At 43.6% G+C, this 18,540-nt stretch overlaps 1 protein-coding gene across 1 annotated transcript in view; it reads left to right on the top strand.

Annotated features, from left to right (window-relative positions):
• The window catches only part of CAPN3 (calpain 3), a 421,844-nt gene that overhangs the window by 349,090 nt on the left and 54,214 nt on the right, over window positions 1–18,540 (top strand). Inside the window, exons 19-20 of the mRNA XM_086937210.1 lie at window positions 6,162–6,230; window positions 11,422–11,500. Coding sequence (XP_086793336.1) covers window positions 6,162–6,230; window positions 11,422–11,500 — 148 coding nt within the window. The remainder of the gene's footprint in view (window positions 1–6,161; window positions 6,231–11,421; window positions 11,501–18,540) is intronic.

The following is an 18,540-nucleotide window of genomic DNA, read 5'->3' as shown; positions in this document are numbered from 1 at the left end:
AACTGTCCAGGTGTTGCCGTGTGGCTGGACTGCCTGTCACTCTCAGGCGTTGACATGTGGCGGGGCTACCTGTAATTGTCCCGGGCCGAGTGCAGTTGCAGCCATTATTGCGCAAAGAAGCGCCGCCGTCCTCGCCTTGGCTTCGGCCTTCGATGAGAGCCGGATCAGGCGAGAGAGGGGGGGGTGGTCGGTGGCTGAGGCAAGACAGCCCCCCCCCCCGTGGCCTGCAGGGCAGCAGAAGAGGGGAGAAGGAGAGGTCATTACGATTTTTGGGCCGTCCGCCCCACAGCCTCCCCTTCCGACTGCGGCCAGGCGAGCCCTGCATGCATCGAGGCCTCGCCTTCCGGATGGGCGTAACCGCGGACCTGTTGCACTTCGGGAGCTTCCGGAATGGGGGTAGGTACCCATTGATTTGTATCTATTTCATGTGACCGTTATTTGGGTGTGGTGGGCAATGAGGCAGACATGTTTGGAGCGGGAGTAGACAGCGGAACCTAGCTACCTCCTGGCTGTCTTGCTGTCAAATTTTTTTCACCATTTTATATTTCTTATTACGAACTGCTTCTAATGTTTCTTATTTTTAGTGAAGTCGAAAGCTCATCAGAGGGTTACTGACTTAGCCCGATTTCTTTTTATTTTTTCCTTCTTTTCCTTAGCGCGTTTCGAGCTAAAGTTTCTGTTAACAGGGTACGGTGATCACTTCATTTAAAAAAAAAAAATTTTATGTGTCCTTTTCATTAGGGGTACTTCTGGACGGACCAGATGAGTTACCTCCAATAAATGGTCCGGGGTGGAACTAGATTTTCGATCAAAGGGGAACATATATTCCTTCATTAGGGTATCATCCTGGACAGACCAAATGATGTACCTCCAATTACCAGGTTAGCCTCCTGGACGGACCAGATGGCCTACCTCCAATAAATGGCCAATGAGTGGGGAGCATATGTCCCTCCATAAGGGTAGCCTCCTGGGCGGACCAGGTGAGCTACCCCCCAAATAAATAGTCAATCAGTGGGGAGTGGGTAGGACTGACGAGTCATAAAGGGGCATAACCTACCCTTTACTACTTGCAAAGACTAGACAGAATATTTCTATTCCACGTTGTTTGCAAATAGAAAATACCTCAAGCAAACAATTCCTGGAACAACAATGTCCAGTCAATCAATCAATCAGTGGGGAGAAAAACAGGCATGACGGATTACAACGGGGACAAACGTCTGCATTACCTGCCCTTCGCTATCTGTAAAGGAAGACAGAATATTTCTATTCGTCTCTGTTTATAGACAGGGAAGATCTCAAAGAGCAACAATCGATTATTAATCGATTTCAAACAATCAGTGGGGAGAAAGGTAGGCCTGACGAAATCATAAAGGGGCATAACCTACCCTTCTCTATCTGCAAAGAGGGGCGAACGTTCCTATTCACCGCTGTTTGCAAACAGAGAATGTCTCGTTCTCGAGAAGAGAACCAATATTTCAAGTAGCATCCAAAGCTAAATGAACCAATAACGACAATATCAGTATTCAAATACCGATTCCAATACAATCAATCAATCAATCAGGTGGATAAAACCACCCTACCAATCAGGCGTAAAAACACCCTACTTAATCTTACCCGGACCGGACCATGCGGATAGTTCTTCGTCTTCCCCTTCCAGCGCCCGATCGTTCTCTTACTCTATGCAGCATTCCTGTGGGATTCCAGTCAGGACAGTAGGTCACTCGAGAGAGGTCCGTTCAGAATCGGTGAAGTTCATTCAATCGGCAGCCGGACGAGGGCCCTCTCAAGGCAGGTATACTCCGATCATTTAGATATTCACCTCATCGTCTGGATCTCTCTTACTGGACCTCATGTCACTGATGGGCCCCACGTGGGGCGCCAATTGTCGAAAGTGAGCCCATCCTAGTATCGATGCCCGGACGGCTGGCGCAAGTCGCCTCTTAGTTCCCATTCTGAATAGTTACCAAAATAAAGAGACGGGCGCTGGGAGCAGGAATCACAAGAACAGGATTTATTACTCATGAGGAGAGCCTGTCATTTCGGACACGAAACACGGTGTCTTTCGGGAGGTGCTCTAACAAGTGAGCTGGGACATCGTCTTTTATACCTTACAAAACACTTAGCATTACAATCACGACATTGTGAAACACGGAAAAGACATCCCCATAATCCTCGTGTCAATCCTACACCACATATGTTCACAATAGGGACCCTTGACCTGCTGATAAGAGGGGAGGGTAATTACGCAGCTGAGTGTTCCGCCAATTTTTAGGATGTGTGCGCCTGATCGTAGCCCAGGGGGTGGGGTGGCCAGGATCAATAGTGGGTCCTTTGAAGAGGAGTGATTCCATACAATAAGCAGTAAACAGTATCTCCTGGCTTAGGCGAAGACCTCAGACATGTGTGGACAGTCAATCGCGGAGGGAGAGTTTACCAACAGAGGGGTTATTCATGAAGGGAAAGGAGGTGCTGGTCAGGCGCGGCCATGACTCCCAAGGACAGGGTCTTGCAGAAGAAGAAGGTTTATGACTTGCCCGTGTGAGGGAGAAGGGGAAGGGGGAGCCAGGGTGTGCACAGGGACAGAGTCGCACAGAGAGAGAGAGGTCTTATGACCCGTACATGAGAGAGCGGGGGCAGTCAGGTGCAGCTGGGGAGGGCTATGTCAGCCGAGGCGAAGGATGCCTCTTCAAGAGAAAATGGGGGGTTTGCGCGGGTCAAGCAGGAGGGTTGCCTTTCAGGGCAGGGTCGCGCAGAGGGAGAGGGTTTCATAGTCTATGCATGGGAGAGAGGGGGGTTTCAAATACGAGCAGAAGGGAAGCCGGTGATTCTAATGAGCGGGCAAAAAAGGCCAGGGTGCCTAAAAATGGCTGTCTTATACACATGGGCGCGGGCTTTTGCTGGCGGAGTGATGCGGTCAACATTTTACGGTATTCATGGTGCTTACAGGGAGAGGAGTGGGAAAAGGGAAATGAACGCTGTTTATGTACATCAATTTCTCTAATTTTCCACATGTGGATAAGGCAGAGGGCCTTAAATTTGATTCTATTAGACACCGGCAACCAGTGTAAATCACAAATGCCTTTAGAAATTAAATCAAACTTGGTAATCTTCAAAAGAAGGCGAGCTGCCGCATTTTGAAGTGACTGAAGTTTTAGCAAATGTTTATTTTTGTATGCCTACATAAAGGGCATTACAGCAATCAATATGTGATAAAAACGATTGCAACAACAACAGACTTCTGCATGTCCACAGGGATAAAAGGAAAGATCTTCCTCAAAATCCTAAGTAGGTAAAAAATGGACAATGTCACTTTTTTATTTAGTCTGAAACACAAAGCTGTTCATCAAACCCTACACCTAGATTTTTTACGGTTTGGACTTGGACTGCCAGAACTCATTGCGGCTGGGATTGCAAAACTTGGTCCCCTTTAGAAACTTCAAACCAGCACTAAAAAAGTCCGCTGGCTGCTAGTGCATGCATGCATACATTTCAAAACACTGTGATTAAACCACAAAGCACCCCATCAATCTTGTCCAAGATAAATGCAGAAAGAATCTTCATTAACGTCACAGAAAATGGGTGCTTGATGACCCCATTTCGCATTATGTTTCCAATCCTTGTTTTTCCTTTTACTCATCAATTTTAGCATGTGTTTGTTAATTGGTTCCATTGAGGCAAAAGTAGATTACAATCTACAACAAGCATTTGCAATGCAATCGGTCTCGCATTATTAAAGTTTGAGCTATTGGCATTGCTAAATAATGCAACACCAATAGCTCAAACTTTAATATTGCGAGACCTATTGCATTGCAAATGCTTGTTTATGGCTGTCTTTTTGCTGCAAACGCTTACCATGGTTAATACATGGGTGGGCTTTTGTAAATAATCAATAGGTTGTAGGCTATGTTTTTGCAATGAACAGTACATATTTGCATGCTGAAATGTGCATCAGTTTCGAAAGAATGTGAGGAATGTCACAACATTGACACGTTTGAATATTATATCATGTACCCATGACATCTGTCTGGGACTCTCATTACCTTCTCGTATTTCACTTTCAAAAAGTGTTTAAACAGCTTCTTTGAAAGATTCCTCTTCTGCCTAAAGTTCAGCCGCCTCCTCTGTCTCGTGAACAGCAGCTGCCACTGGTTACTCGCCACATTAATGCGGGAGCCCTCTCCTGTGTGCACTGCTGCAGCCTTCCCTTTCTCTTTCAACTGCATTGCCACACAACTGTAGGTGTCAAGAAACGGACCCAGAACTCACCAAGTCTTGTCTTGCCCTGTGCTGCAGCACACCAGCGTCTCTTTAGGGTCTATTACATATATGGTAGCCTGACTGCACTATGTCCACAAGACACAATGATTTCATCTCTGGAAAGAAGTGCATTCTGGGAGTTTTAATCTTCATTTTGTTTGACTAAATTAATTCGACTAACATATCTCCAGAGTTACCACTATCTTACAAAATGTTTTATGAAACGTAAACATCAATCGCATTGTATGCGATTACCCAGAACTGGCACCCTTACCGGCAGCCTTGTTCTGAGTGCCGTGGTGTCTTTATAAATCACAGCAAATGGTGAATTGTACCCGATTTAAAATCACGTGCCTGCGCCATTTGCATTGGGTCCTTTGTTCTTTTGCACGCGCAAAGACCGTTATTCTTTTTGTACATGCAAAGCCCATTTCTGCATGCTACCGTACATGGCACGGGAGTAGGGGGGGGGGCTTTAAAATCATTTGCAAAAAAGCAGGGCAATCCCATGCCACGAGGTAATGCCAGATCCACGGGGTGCTTTCTGCACCCGTTTCATTCTCTCACGGGTCGGCTCCTCGTTCCCATGTGCACGTAAAGGCTTAGAACGAGCTGCGCGCAACCTGCGCCTCTCAGATCACGCCACCACGTGCTGAGAACGGGCTTTATCTAGAGAGGATAAAAGTCATTGCCATACTTCAGCTTGCTTAGCCCGAGGACATGGAATGCGCTTCCTGTGGATGGACCTCCACCCTGCGCTCCCATGGCTGTCTATCTATTAGACAATCTTCAAAGCACTTTTGCTCTCAGTTGACTTCACTAGCATGTTTCCCAGGCCCCGCTCCCCATGACCCGTTTGTGTTGCGCTTTTTCACTTTTATAATCTCATGTTCATCTGTCCTACAGACAACCATCGGGTCATTCAGATCCAGAGAGCTCACCCGCTGTAACACAGACCACCAGCTCCGACTCAAGGCAAAACGGGGAGCTCCGCTCATAAGGGACGCAACCACTGATGTTGTTTTCTATTAATCTATCATTGCATCCAGGCATATTACACAAAAAGCCACAAGTAAAGCAATCGCAAAACTGAAAGTGATCGCTTTTGGAATCATAGAAAGCCACCAGTGGTGCGCGTGCGTGCCACAGCGAGCCATATGGTTTCAATTATCGCACCCGTGTCTGGACACGAAAATTGAAACCATATGGCAGCAATGTGCGTAATAGACACTAATATGCCATGGGCGGAGCAATGCGCCCGCCTTTGGCCTATTGTGTGCTATCTCAAAAACAAACACGCAGGCAAAAGCCAATAGCATGACACAAAACCAAAAACACACGCACAAGTGTGTACAATTCCAGGGTCCGTTTTGGAACCCCAGACAAAAGGGCTCTCGCCTGCGCGAACAGTGCTGTGCACTGCAATGCTAGGGGCGAGCCCTAAAAAGCACAAATTCCTAAATTGAAAGAAATCTTGCAACCCTAACAGCAAGACCAGTAAGTTTAACCAACGCAACTCTGTTGTCCGCTGCAACTTTCTACAGACTTTGAGGACTGGCTCTAGCTAATCTTAGTAAACTGCTTCAGCACCAGAAGAAATTAACGACTTGTCCCTTCAATCACTTATTATGGAAACCCTTGCAGGTTCTATTCAGATATTTCATGGATTCTTTTTCTTCACTCGAGCCACTCTCCTGTATTTCTTCCCTAAGTCTCCCTTCCTTTCCACTTCCTCCGTATATTCCTAACTCTGAAATGCTAGTTTTCAAAGTCAACATCGTGAACTGGGAAACATTATCAGGAAGTAATATTATTGGACTAGGATACAGATTTGCCACGGTTTCAATAAGTCTTGCCAAGTTTGTTTCATATGTTCCCTTCTCCTTAACCTAAACCTACCACAGACTGATGGCACTGGCAAGCTTAACCTGGAGGAGTTCCAGCACCTCTGGAAAAAGCTCAAGCACTGGCAGGTAAAGTTGAACGATTCATTCCACTCTGTACTGATAGTTTATGCTCAGTGTATTCATGAGATAGTGGTTGCTTCTGTTGGAATGCAGATGTGGAAACAGCACAAAAGAACAATGTGAGTAGATTGTCAGTAAACCAATCGACTACTATTGATTGTCAGTATAAGAACTCCCCGACTGAGCGACTAGGTACATTTTGTAAGTGTTTTAACTAAGCACTCTTCACACCCTTGCCTGCCGATCCCCACACACTGCCTGAAAGTATTTTTGATTCACCTTAAAGTAAGAACAAGGCTTTCCCAAGATTTAATCGCGGACAAAGTATAGGGTTGTAGGTGTCAATGGTTCAAAACCACTACAGTTTAGAAAATTCTTTAAGGTCCTAAACACACAGCACTGTAAACATTAAAAATAACATTTACATTTTAAATATTTTAAAAATAAATTGTAGAACAAGCAAATTAATCATATGTTCACTATTTGCCACCAGAAAGTTATAAAATAGAGCAAATAAAGTTATATTACCATTTTTAAGTAAAGCTGATACAGCTAAACCTTGACAAAGATGGGTGGGGAACCACTATGAATCTAATTGAAACAGCAAAATATTAGAAAAGCTTCTACTACTGAGCATATTCTAACTATGACCAAAGTTGAAAGGTACACTGGGCTGCAAGGGGTTGACGCCGGCCTGGTGCTACAGATTGAGCATATTAGGAAAAATGACCTTCACAATTAGAAGCTTACTTAGAAATTACCGTAGTCATAGGTTGAAATAAGGAGCAGGGGGATCTGGCAATGCCAACAGAGGGGAAAAAGTGATGATTCTCTGCAAATCTTGCTAATTCAGACAGCTAGGTTTGGATCAAGAGACTGTGGGCTCAGGTATCCAGTGAGGAAAACTGCTTTGTAATATGTTTTGCTGGAAACAGCTCAGGATAGCAGGCAGGTGTACATTTTCTGCTTCTGTAACATTAGTACGGCTGTTGATGTTTTAAACAAACCATGGACTCTTGAGAATGTAATCAGTGCTCTGTAAAACTGTTACCAACATAATTATTTTCTTAGTGATCTAACAGTTGGAAAGAAGACATATGGCTAGATTATTTTTTTTTCACAGGTTGAACTCCTCCCAAATTGAAATATGTTGTTGAACCTTTGGAGAATTTCAAATATAGCCTTAGCAGAGGGAGAAGCTAGACTTTGTAAAGAACCCTCAATCCCTAAAGCATCTCTTGATATTCTGATATGTATGAGGGATCTAGACTTGAAATAGTGCATCCGAATCCCCTCTCATAATCTGAATCTCATACTGGATCTGGTTCAAGATAGAAATTTAGCAGGTGTTTTCAGTGGTTATGTTTGCTTGTTTAGGCCGTCCCAAAATGAAGTTCTCTTCATTGGCTGCTTGCACTATTTTGAACTAAACCACCCCATTAACTTCTGTGACAAAAGGAACAGGAAGATCACTTAACGGGGCCCTCTCACCTCCCAAGGGGCAAGGTAGCCAGGCTTTTTGATCAAGATCTTGTCTCTGAGTTAGCTTTTAAATCAATCAATCAATCAGTCAAATCAAATAGAGCTTGTATAGCGCACATCTACTCTATAGAGTGTCCCGGCGCTAAAGGTTCATTGACCGCTGATCTCACAGAAGAGGACCACAAACTAAAAAACACCATTAAAAAGCTAGGTTTTCAAGCTGCGTCTAAAGGAGCCAGAATCCTTAATAGCACAAAGGTGCTGGGGAGTAGCATACCAGCTCACAGCAGCCAGTGCAGTGAAGGAGGTGCCTCTCCATCTCTTCCTTTTCGTCTTAGGCATCACTGCCAGCAATGCTTCAGCAAAGTGTAAAGTTCTGGATGGATGATACCAAGGAAGTTGCTTAGTTAGATATTTGGGACCTAGTCCATAGAAAGGTCTGTGGGCCAACAGAAGTCACTTTGACTTAATTCTTGACCGGATGGGAAGCCTATGCAACTTCTTGAGATGACCTGAACAGGGATGTTCCTCAGAATGTTAATCAGGAGCCAGGTTACAGCGTTCTGCACCAACTGGAGTCTCTTAAGTTGGTACAAAGGGGGACCCCAGTATAATGCATTGGCCTTATCCAGCCGGAATGTTATAAGGGCATGGACAACATCTTCTGACAGGGGGCCTGGAGCAGGAACAAGACCTTCCTCATCAACCGGAGCGCCAGAACATGTCCCAACTACACTCTCCACCTGTGGCTCGAAGGACATGTGGTTATCACACTTCACTCTAAGATTCATAACCACTGTAGTGGGGGTTGGAGGAGATGGTTCAGAAATAGGCCAAACCTCCCCACCCCACAAATTAGGGGTGATCTTAAAACCAGTACCTCTGTCTTCTTACTCATGTTGCACTGGAGTTTACTCCAGCCCATCCACTGGAACTCCGCTGATAGACACGCTTTGAATCTATTTTTGGCACTAGAGATGTTCCTGTCCCAAGTTAGAAGGATTTTTGTGATGTCAGCGTAAGATATGACCTGCACTCCAAATGATTCCACCAGGGTTTAAGAGACATCAAACAATGTCGGACTCAGGATAGCGCTCTGGAGGAACCCAATCTCAATGGATTTGGAGTCAGACGTAAATGGCAGCATCCATACAGATTGACATCTGCTCGATATAGCGCGTTGTATAAACCATTTCATTATATAGTCCAATACTGTCAGCCCTTCCCTGCCTTTTACGAAGGAATGGAATTACTCTGCCACTGCCTACATTTGGCAAGTAACATATAACCTGGAACAAGTTGAAATCTTGACAAGGAGGGTTACATGTCTACTATTCCTGCCACTGCCAGCTCTCGCAGGGGGGTCCTGCATTTTCTCAAAAAACATACGCACCTTGATTTGCGTTTGAAAACTCCAGAGTTTATCGCATTAGAATTTGTCCTTCAATTTAGTTAGGCTGCCATTTGCTTTCCTAAAATTCCTGATTTAGGAGTCTGAGAAGGAACATTCTCGATAAAGATGAGATAAACCTCCTTAGTGCTGGCCCAGCACACATAGAGCCTAGATTAGCCTGCAGGGATACCAGCCTGCTAGCTTACAAGCAAGAAAGCATTATAGCTAGGAGATTGCCTCTGCCTGTCACAAGGCTTGTTCAGTTCTAAAAGACTGAGCCAGCCAACTAAGTGCTGGTCCAGGCAAGCACAACTGCCATCCCGAGCACACCAGGGATCCCCACTGACAAATAATTTACCACCCCCCAGGGAGCCGGCGGGCCACCCCATCCTGCTAGGAGGCATCACACACCTTCCTAGAACCCATCCAAACCTGGAAGAACTCCATACCAAGCTGTAAGTCTTCAGTGAGACCACACAAACTGATGACATCACTACATGATACTCTCCCTCTACCAGACCACACCCACCTTTCAGTATTCCAACCCAGACCTGTCCTGGTCTGCCTAACTTAACATACCTGACCTTCCCAGGTGTCCATCACAACCTGTCACCCACCACAGCACACTAAAGTAGTGTGAGCCTGCCCTAGCTTGCCTTGAGAACATCTTGCTCTGCCTCTAATTGAGGCCTCGCTCTGTTAAAGCCCACCTGAAGTTACTACTGTGCTGCTTATGACATACAGAATTGTAAACATTTTCTACATCATGTATAGCAGATATTTCTGCATCATACGATCACTCCAGCAGATATAGAGCAGTGTAGATACTCATGCCTCCCCATCATAAAAGTACTGTGCATGTTTCAAAATTAAGAATGTCACCAAGGTTAGTGTGCATGCCACAAGTTTATTGTATGCAGCGCATCTTATGACATGGAACGAAACAGTGGTTTATGCCCCAATAAGACCACCCCAGCGGGTGATCCATACTACCAGTCCTACCAATTCTACCTCTTGTGCAACTTACCTGATTCACCACAAACAGTACATTGGCAAAGGAAATGTGTTACCTGGGAATAATGAGGATGACAGTCCATACAGAGCACAGCCATTTTCTCTTGATACCTGCGGTATAGAAGCAACTGTTGTACTCTTACATCCTGCTTCTCTCTGGTGCCCTCAAAAATACTAGGGGGCAGATTTACAAGCCCTTTGCGCCACTTATGCATTATTTTTAACATGAGAAAAGTGACGCAAAAGTGGCGCAAGGGGCTTGTAAATCTGCCCCAAGGTTCTTTCTATAGGTTGAGGGTGACATTTTGTCAAGTGGATGAGATGTTGAACCAGTTGATTTTGGTGTCAGTACCAACTTCACAACTTGATCAAAATGGCCCAGCATGTCAGTAGCGGCTCCTCAGCAATAGCAGAGGAGCATCACCTCAGAGCCAACAAATGTAAAATAAAACGATGCTCTTGCATAGTTTTATTTTACATTCGCAGGCTCTGTCAGTGGTGTTGGGAGTGGTGCGGTATTGGCATGAGAGGGGGAGGAGGAGTGCTACGTGCACTCCACTCCTTAAGTGCGCGTATGTGTTTTGGCTGGCCGTCTCAGGCTGACCAAAACACACATGCGCACTTAGGGTTTCTCCAGCCCATCTGCATTGAGCAGCCTGGCTGGAGAAACCCCACAGACTCCCTGGTCTGAGCAGGGTGTCTTCCCTGCCTGCTCAGACCAATCCCCGCACTGCTCTGCAGCTCAGGGATTGGATGGGAGTATGGGTCCTAGAGGGTGCTGTGACCCAGGAAGGGAATGGGATGTGACGCTGGAGGCGGCTGGCTGTGGCAGCAAAAGGTACGTTTTATATTTTTTGCACATTGAATTCCCCCTGCACAACACCTACCACGCGCGACCCCACCCACCTTTGTTTAGGGTGGTCTGCGCTGCAGCATGTACATGTGTTTTTAAAGCCAGTGTCTTTGTTATCTTAACTAGGAGTTTACAAACAAGCAAGTGCTCGCTACTATAGTGTGTGGAAAATCTGGATTATCACATTATGCTGTGCTTAATCTATACTTTCAAGGCTCAATTACAAATAGTGACTCTCGGGTTGTTTAGAATAGATCCAACAACCAGTGCCTCATCCAGAAGGTCTATTCAATAGCTGCCAACCTTGCTGGTGTTTCTGTTCCTGTTCTTCAATGTTCACCTCTTCCAGATATGCCAGCACTCCAGCCAAGTGCTTGGCTGGTTTCTCTACTGGCTAACATTAATGAGGCATTTTTTTCAATATGTAAATTCACAAATCATCCTTTTTCTTGCAGAAAATCTTTGCACGCTATGACGCTGATCGCTCCGGCACCATCAATAGCTATGAGATGCGCAATGCTGTCAATGAAGGAGGTAATGTTCTGTGGGGTTAACTGATACATATAGGGGGTCTTTCTCCTTGCCTGAAGAGTAGTCAGTCTCCTCTTTTTCTGACCTTCCTACTCATTCCTTTTTGTTGTTAATCTTTGTCTCACTGTTATCATTCCTGCACGCTTTTCTGAATTCCCATGTCTATGCTGGTGCATTTCTTCTTCTTAGTTTGCTCTTCTTTTGATCTAGTTGAACTTTTTCCATCTTTTCTTCATCCTCCCTATCGGATCCTATTTTAATCTTGTGTTTTGTCTTGTGTCTGTTTAGAGGTACTCCATATCTGACTTGTATCTATATTTCGGTCTTTATTCTGTTTGTGGAGGCCATTATTCAGGTCATAAGAACAGAAGTTATATTAACTTTGTCAGAATAGAGTATTAAAATGATGACATGACATTTTCAAAGTATGTTTGAGGAACGGATGTTACTTGCATTTTCTTCTCATGTTCTGATTAGAGCTCTTATATCGGATGAAAGTTGTTTGCAAAATCAACTACAGCAGATTCAGTTTTCTCAAAACCGGACACTCAGATACATCTCAAATAGTTTATTACTGTTATGGCTTGTGCATTTGACACCTTAAACCCTAAAGAATGTAAGCCCATAAAGAACAGGGCAAATGTGAAAATGGTTTACCCCGGCACTCAGAGTGGAAAGATCCTAGCTGAGCCTTTTGGAAAGAAGCTGGAAGGAAACCTATTCTGAAGACTCACATACTGCATTGATACAACAGTTACGAATCCGGCAAACTTTCGCCCTGTTTCTATCCTGCATTAGATCTTAAAACACATTGAAAGCACAGTCACTGTACAACTCTAGATGTTTCTTGATAGCAACCACTTACATAACCCACTCACAGGTTGGTATCATCCTGGACCCGGCACAGAGGTTGTGTCCATCATAGGTTCCATGTCTACAGGTTGACTGCGCCGGTGTTTGGGCTCTGCTTTGGATCAATCTTTGGCCTTCGACACAATCGGTCATGACATCTTCCGCTCCCATCTGTCTGACCTTAACATCAGAGGGTCAGTGTTAGGAAGCATCAAATCTTTCCTAGCAGATGCCCTATGACAGTACAACTAGTTACTTTCTACTTAGAAAAGAAATCGATGCCTTGAGGAATCCTACAAGGTGAAGCATTGTCACCGTCTCCCTTTATATGTGTGCCCACTGGCACCTCTGGTGTAACCTTTGCAATATATGCAGTTGATACTCCGCTTCTCTGACATCCACCAAGGATGCTCAAAGCACCTTGTTACTCACAAAGTAGTTAGACATCATCAAAAACTGGGTGGGCCAAATTATCTTAAGCTAAACGCCTCCAAACTGAGCTGCTACTAACTCACCATCAATCTTGTGGAGGTCTTAACTAGGCCCCAGATATGGGAGACTGCCCTGCATCTATCTCAATTGTAAAACAAAATCATTGAAGTTCTCTTAGATCACAAGATATTCTTGGACCAGCAAGTGGCGGCTGTTTCCAAATCCAGTGTCTACCATTTAAAAATGGTAAGCAGACTGACAAAACTACTAATTTTCCTGCTGAAGATCATTATAATTAGTGTATTTATTCATGCCAGAATAGATTATTGTAATGCATTTTATCTTGAGAAATAATCTAGAATAAGCTTCTACATATTTAAAATGCGGCTGCACACCTAACCTTTGACCTGAAGAAATTTGACACATAAGACTTATTTCATAAGGTGCACTAGGTTTGACCATGTGAAAATGGATTCTCTTCAAAACTTTCTGCATGGTTCGTAAAATATACTATACATCACTACCGTATAAATTATCAGTGAAATTAGAAGATATAACCCCACTCAACAGCTAAGATCACATCTACAATTGTGGCTGACTTTCGCAACATTTTGGATATTCTCTAGGGTAGTTGCATCTTGAAGTGTCCTCGCCAAAGAATTGTGGCACAAGCTGTCAATCTCTCATATCTCAAATTCAAACCTGCCATCTACAAATTCAAGAAAGCCATCAAAATGTAGTTGTTCGATCCTTCATTGATCAGTCTGAGTCCTTTCAGATGTAGTGTATTTTTACTGATCTTTTTTACCTTAGTGGGTACCTATTTTGCACATAGAACTCTGGGTATCCGTAAATGTCAGCAGAGATCAGCTTTGACAGTGGACAATAGAATCCACACTGTGCACTGCACTCAGAGAGCAAGAGCGGCAGGGTTAGTTAAATCTAGATTCAGTGATGCTCTCTGCATCTCTTTGTAAATGTTTTTGTGCACCTCTGTCCCATTTCCAGGCTTCAGTGCATGGTAAGGGAATGGGGAGCACTTGTCTGCTAGGGTTTGCCTTAGGTGAGCACTTGCTTGACTGTAGACTATTTACTGTAGTAGTGTGCAATACAAGGGTATTTAGATTTAGTCTTCTAGGTTCATTGCCTTTCATCCCACAGATGTTCAAATGATTAGAAACATTCAGGAGTCTAGCGCCATAGTATTAGTCACTTGCTCTGCTACACACTGGGGAGAGACAATGATTGTCTGTGTGCTGGTCCTGCCTTGGATGTCCAGGCAAAGCTGATATCCAGAGCTTATTGTGCCCCCTTCTCTTCAGTCTTGTGTGACTTGATGGGCTAATATTTTTGGTGGCATCCATTACCGCACCTAAAGTTGCTGTGCTGTGTTACTTGAAAGGAGAGAACGGAACAGCGCCATATCTACTAAGATATAACTTCCTCTCTCCCTTTGCTGGCGCACTTTAGGCTGCCATGTGGCAATGTACACATGCTGCGCCATTGTGCAAGGATATGTACGTTCTGTAAAGAATAATATTTGCACTGAAAGGGCACCCTTCCAGTGCAAAAACTGTGTCCTGTAACATCTTTCCTGCTTTGTATGTTTGCTGTACAATGTAGCACGCAATCAAAGAGGGAAGAGGATGTGGCCTAACGGCTAGAGTGGTCAACCTTGAAGCTGGGGAACTGCATTCGAGTCTCGACAGGGATGCTAAACATCCTGTGATTCTGGGCAAATCACTCAATCTCCCCGTGCCTAACAAAAAATGAATGCGTCAGTCTGTAACACAACTGGTGTTCATGTAGAGCGCTCTGATACCCGATACCTTCGGGACAAGTTTGCGCTATATAAAACTCAAAAACAAAAACAAAAGTTAGGAAAGGGAGGAGAATTGATAACATATCCCCTTGTTATGCCTGCATCAAGGAGGCGTAAGATTCTGGTGGCAAATTCCTGTCTATTAATGTTTGTAGTTTGGGATTTGCATCAAAACTCAAGGGTGGTTGCGTGGGAATGCCCATGTACTACCCATGGAATACCCCATTGATGCAAAGTAATACAAAGCAGAGCATAATGCGGCTTTGCAATAGTTTGGGATACTATGCAATGTCTTCAGCATACCACTTTTCGTCAGGTTTGTATTACAAAAGTAAAGCAAACATGACACCGAGCATTAGTAAATCTGGAACACCATATCCTGGAATAAACAATATATTGTAATTAAAGTGCATTTTGTTTACATGCATGACACGCATGCACGCATGCACAGAATAGCACACAAGAATAATAATAAATGTTACAATGATTTAGCAATGCAAGAATCAACTTGGAAGAAATAAATCATAGTGATTATTGCACCCCTAGTTCTGTAAACTGCTACGCTGCGATTTCCAGCTACTCTGGGTCATCCCTGTGGTGATCTGCCTTCGGATACTGTGCTATAAAGCTCTCTTCTGTTCACCTATCATAATCCACCTCGTGTTGTTTACATGCTAACAGAGACCTATTTCGAACATCTTGGCAAGTTTTCTGTGGCCTTACCTGCTACTATTAGCATGAAATGTAACGCTATGTTCTCATGTATCTCTCTAAGCCCTCCATGTAGCCTGATGGCTTCAGCTGGTCTCCCTCCTCACACTTACTCAGCTTCTCTGTGCATCTTGTCAGTAACTGACCCTGTACGCCAGGTGCTCACGGACATATCGCTTACCTCAGATAGATGGTTGGACCCGATATCTTGCCCTCACCAAATAGCTCGTAACTTGTAGAAGCAAGTTATAACCTGTGAGATATTGAAATCAATACACAAACCGAGAACAGATTCAACAGATCACTGTTAAACTTACCCCCAAGCACTCCCCCTCACTCCCCTACGTAAAGATTACATAGCTCTTCTATACCTCTGACCTATTGGATGCGCCTGTGGAGTACACCAAAACTGGTACTGTATAGGAAAGGCCTGGTGGAATTATTTAATCTCATTAGATAAGTGTGCACCCCATGGCTGAGTAAAATTAAACACCTAAGTGAAGCTATCAAGATGCAGGATGTGTGGAACTCATCCCTGACTCTAAAGAAAGGTATTCTTATCAAGATGAAGCAAGCATTCTGGGAATGTATCCTGTACTGGATCAGAATGAGCAGAATATGGGGAGCTAAACTGAAAAATTCCTCTCACTGGTGCTATCTTAGCTTCGAGCCCTACTTGGACAGAATCCGCTCTTTACAAGCAAAACTCTTCTATGCTAGTTCGGATTTGGTACTCTCTCCCTAAATGCTTTTACTAGCAAAGGGAATAAAAAAAGGACCCTCATCCCCGAACACCTGTTTTTCTTCTGTCAACCTTATACACCCCCTCGTCAAAGGTCGTTTATCCCAGTTTGTAAGCGTATTGGGAAGGTTGTAGGATTTTGAGATATGCATCTCAACAAAGAGAACGAGCTACGCTTTAGAAAACCCAATAACAGGGGTCAATTAAATATTAGCCTCCTTGACTGGGAAACCAGTTGGTTTTTTAGAAGAACCCTCATCCACCAACCTAGTTGGTGGCATACTTCATCATCGGGTTCCCACCTAGAAGGACAAATGCCTCCTAGGTGTGCTTCGACTCCTGTTAATAGTGGAGCTGGTTTGGTTATTTTGTATTTTTTTGAAGGGTAAGTATTGTGATAATGTGGGTTAAAACTACCTACAGGGTACCTGGTACTTTTATTATCTGGTCCCTGGGGAACGATTAAACATTTCAAGATTTGATGGACTTGAATGAAAGAATGGTCTCGCACATCTTTTTCGATTTTCTGAGAAGTGAATTAAAGTGATGTGGTCTACATGTTTCAGCCACATGTGAGAATTAAAGTGGCTTTCGTCAGGACCCGCGGTCAGAGTTAACCCTGAGCTCACATGAACTATGCTCACATGCTAAGGTAAACATATGTTGGTGACGGGTGTAACTTATGGGTTTTACTGTCAAAGTTTCTGTACCTGTGAAGAGAAAACCGAGGGGGACAAGGAGACATAGCATCGTTATTAAACAACAGTGGGTACAATGGAACTTGGACCCAGTCTTTTAGAAGGCACAAGTGGTGCTTGATTAACTACTGAAAATATCGTCCGTGCGTGAGGTGGGCAATTTTTCAGACATGCAAGTATTTGTTAGCGACGCATTGATCGTAAACAGCCCTGTGCCTGCCTAAACATAGAACAGAGCAAATGGTTTAGAACTATTGTAAACCTCCCACAATCCTTTAGTCCATGCAAATATGTCTGGAATATTGACTTCTTGACAGAATACTTAGAGCAACCAGTGCCCTGTCAAGATACTGATTTGACATGAAGAAAGCTGAGCCTAACCTTCTTAGAGGGATCTTATGCCAGGAGCTCGACAGTCCACTATTGCAAGCCAATACACCATGGCCCATAAAATAAGCCAAACGTATAAATGACCTGAAAATGGAATGTACATGGAACCAGCTCATCTCCAAATGCTCGTTCAAGATTCTCTTAAAAAAGACAGATATTCTGTCTCTTTCTCCTGAAAGAGACTTACAGAAATGTAGTTCTCCTGACCATTTCTTTCTGCTCAATGAGACTTAAGCCAACAAACACTACTTGTCTTCTCATGTGGTTTCAATTTCCTGTGTTTTGAGACCAAAATGTCTTCAACTAAGCTTCGTTTTTTTTATGTCAGTGAAAATAAACAGGAAATACCTAAGATCACATTCTAACGGCAGCCTCCCTCAGCAGAACAAATCAGTCTGACGGTAAAGAACATTAGGTTCGGGGGTCCAACTGACCCAGGCCCACCCAAAGTGATACACATATTCTCAGAAAATCTTAGCAAACAACTAAGTCTTGTGTTCACTACGATAATCCAGTCAAGTAAATTCCCAGACACATGGAAAACAGCTTCGGTGCTCCCACTTTTAAAAAAAGCGAATCTGGACACAAAACTACCCAGCGGCTACCGGCCAATATCCAGAATCCCATTTCCAGCTAAAGTATTTGAAAAACTGCTTAATAACCAATTGACAGAATTTATAACATCTTAAAACTTTTTAGACCAATCACAATATGGTTTCTTTTTTTTTTTTTATATTTTATTTATTTGAGCAAAATCATGAATGTACAAATCATATGAGACAGAAATCACTTCAAACGATTTCCAAAGATCAAATTGACAAATATACCACATAATTCAGTTTAAGCTTTGTCACGGTCATACCCGATTACTCTCAAGTAAAAATGAGAAGAAGAAAAAAGAAAAAAAAGAAAAAAGAGAGAAAATTAAAAGAGGCGAGAAATGAAAAAAAAGAGAGAAAAAATAAAGACAGTACAAAAAATATTGATAGATATTAATATATAATACATTTCTACAACATCCCGTCTTTAAAGGCTAAGAGTTTCTTTGGTTATCAAACCAGGTGGCAACCGGGGCCCATATCTGAGCCCAGAGGGCTCGTGATCTTTTCCCTCTAATTTTATAAATTGCAGTCTCCTGTTTATAAATTCCTAGTAGTCTGTTTAGCCATCCTTGAAAAGTAGGAGTGTCTGTGTCTTTCCACCGCGCTGCCAAAAGTATTCTAAATACAGCTGTCCCAACAAATACAGACATTGCTTCATTGTTGCTATATCCTAGAGAGTCATCGTAACCCAGAATGAATAGTGTCGATGATGTTTTAAGTTCATGTCCAAAAATTCCGGCCCAGTATTTGGACATCCCTTTTTTAATCGAGTCTAGCATGGGACAGTCGTCAAG

Source organism: Lissotriton vulgaris, chromosome 9, assembly GCF_964263255.1.
Source record: "Lissotriton vulgaris chromosome 9, aLisVul1.2, whole genome shotgun sequence".
Classification (NCBI taxonomy): Eukaryota; Metazoa; Chordata; class Amphibia; order Caudata; family Salamandridae; genus Lissotriton; species Lissotriton vulgaris.
Note: the sequence above shows the minus strand (reverse complement) of the source record. Positions and strands in the feature narration are given on the sequence as shown.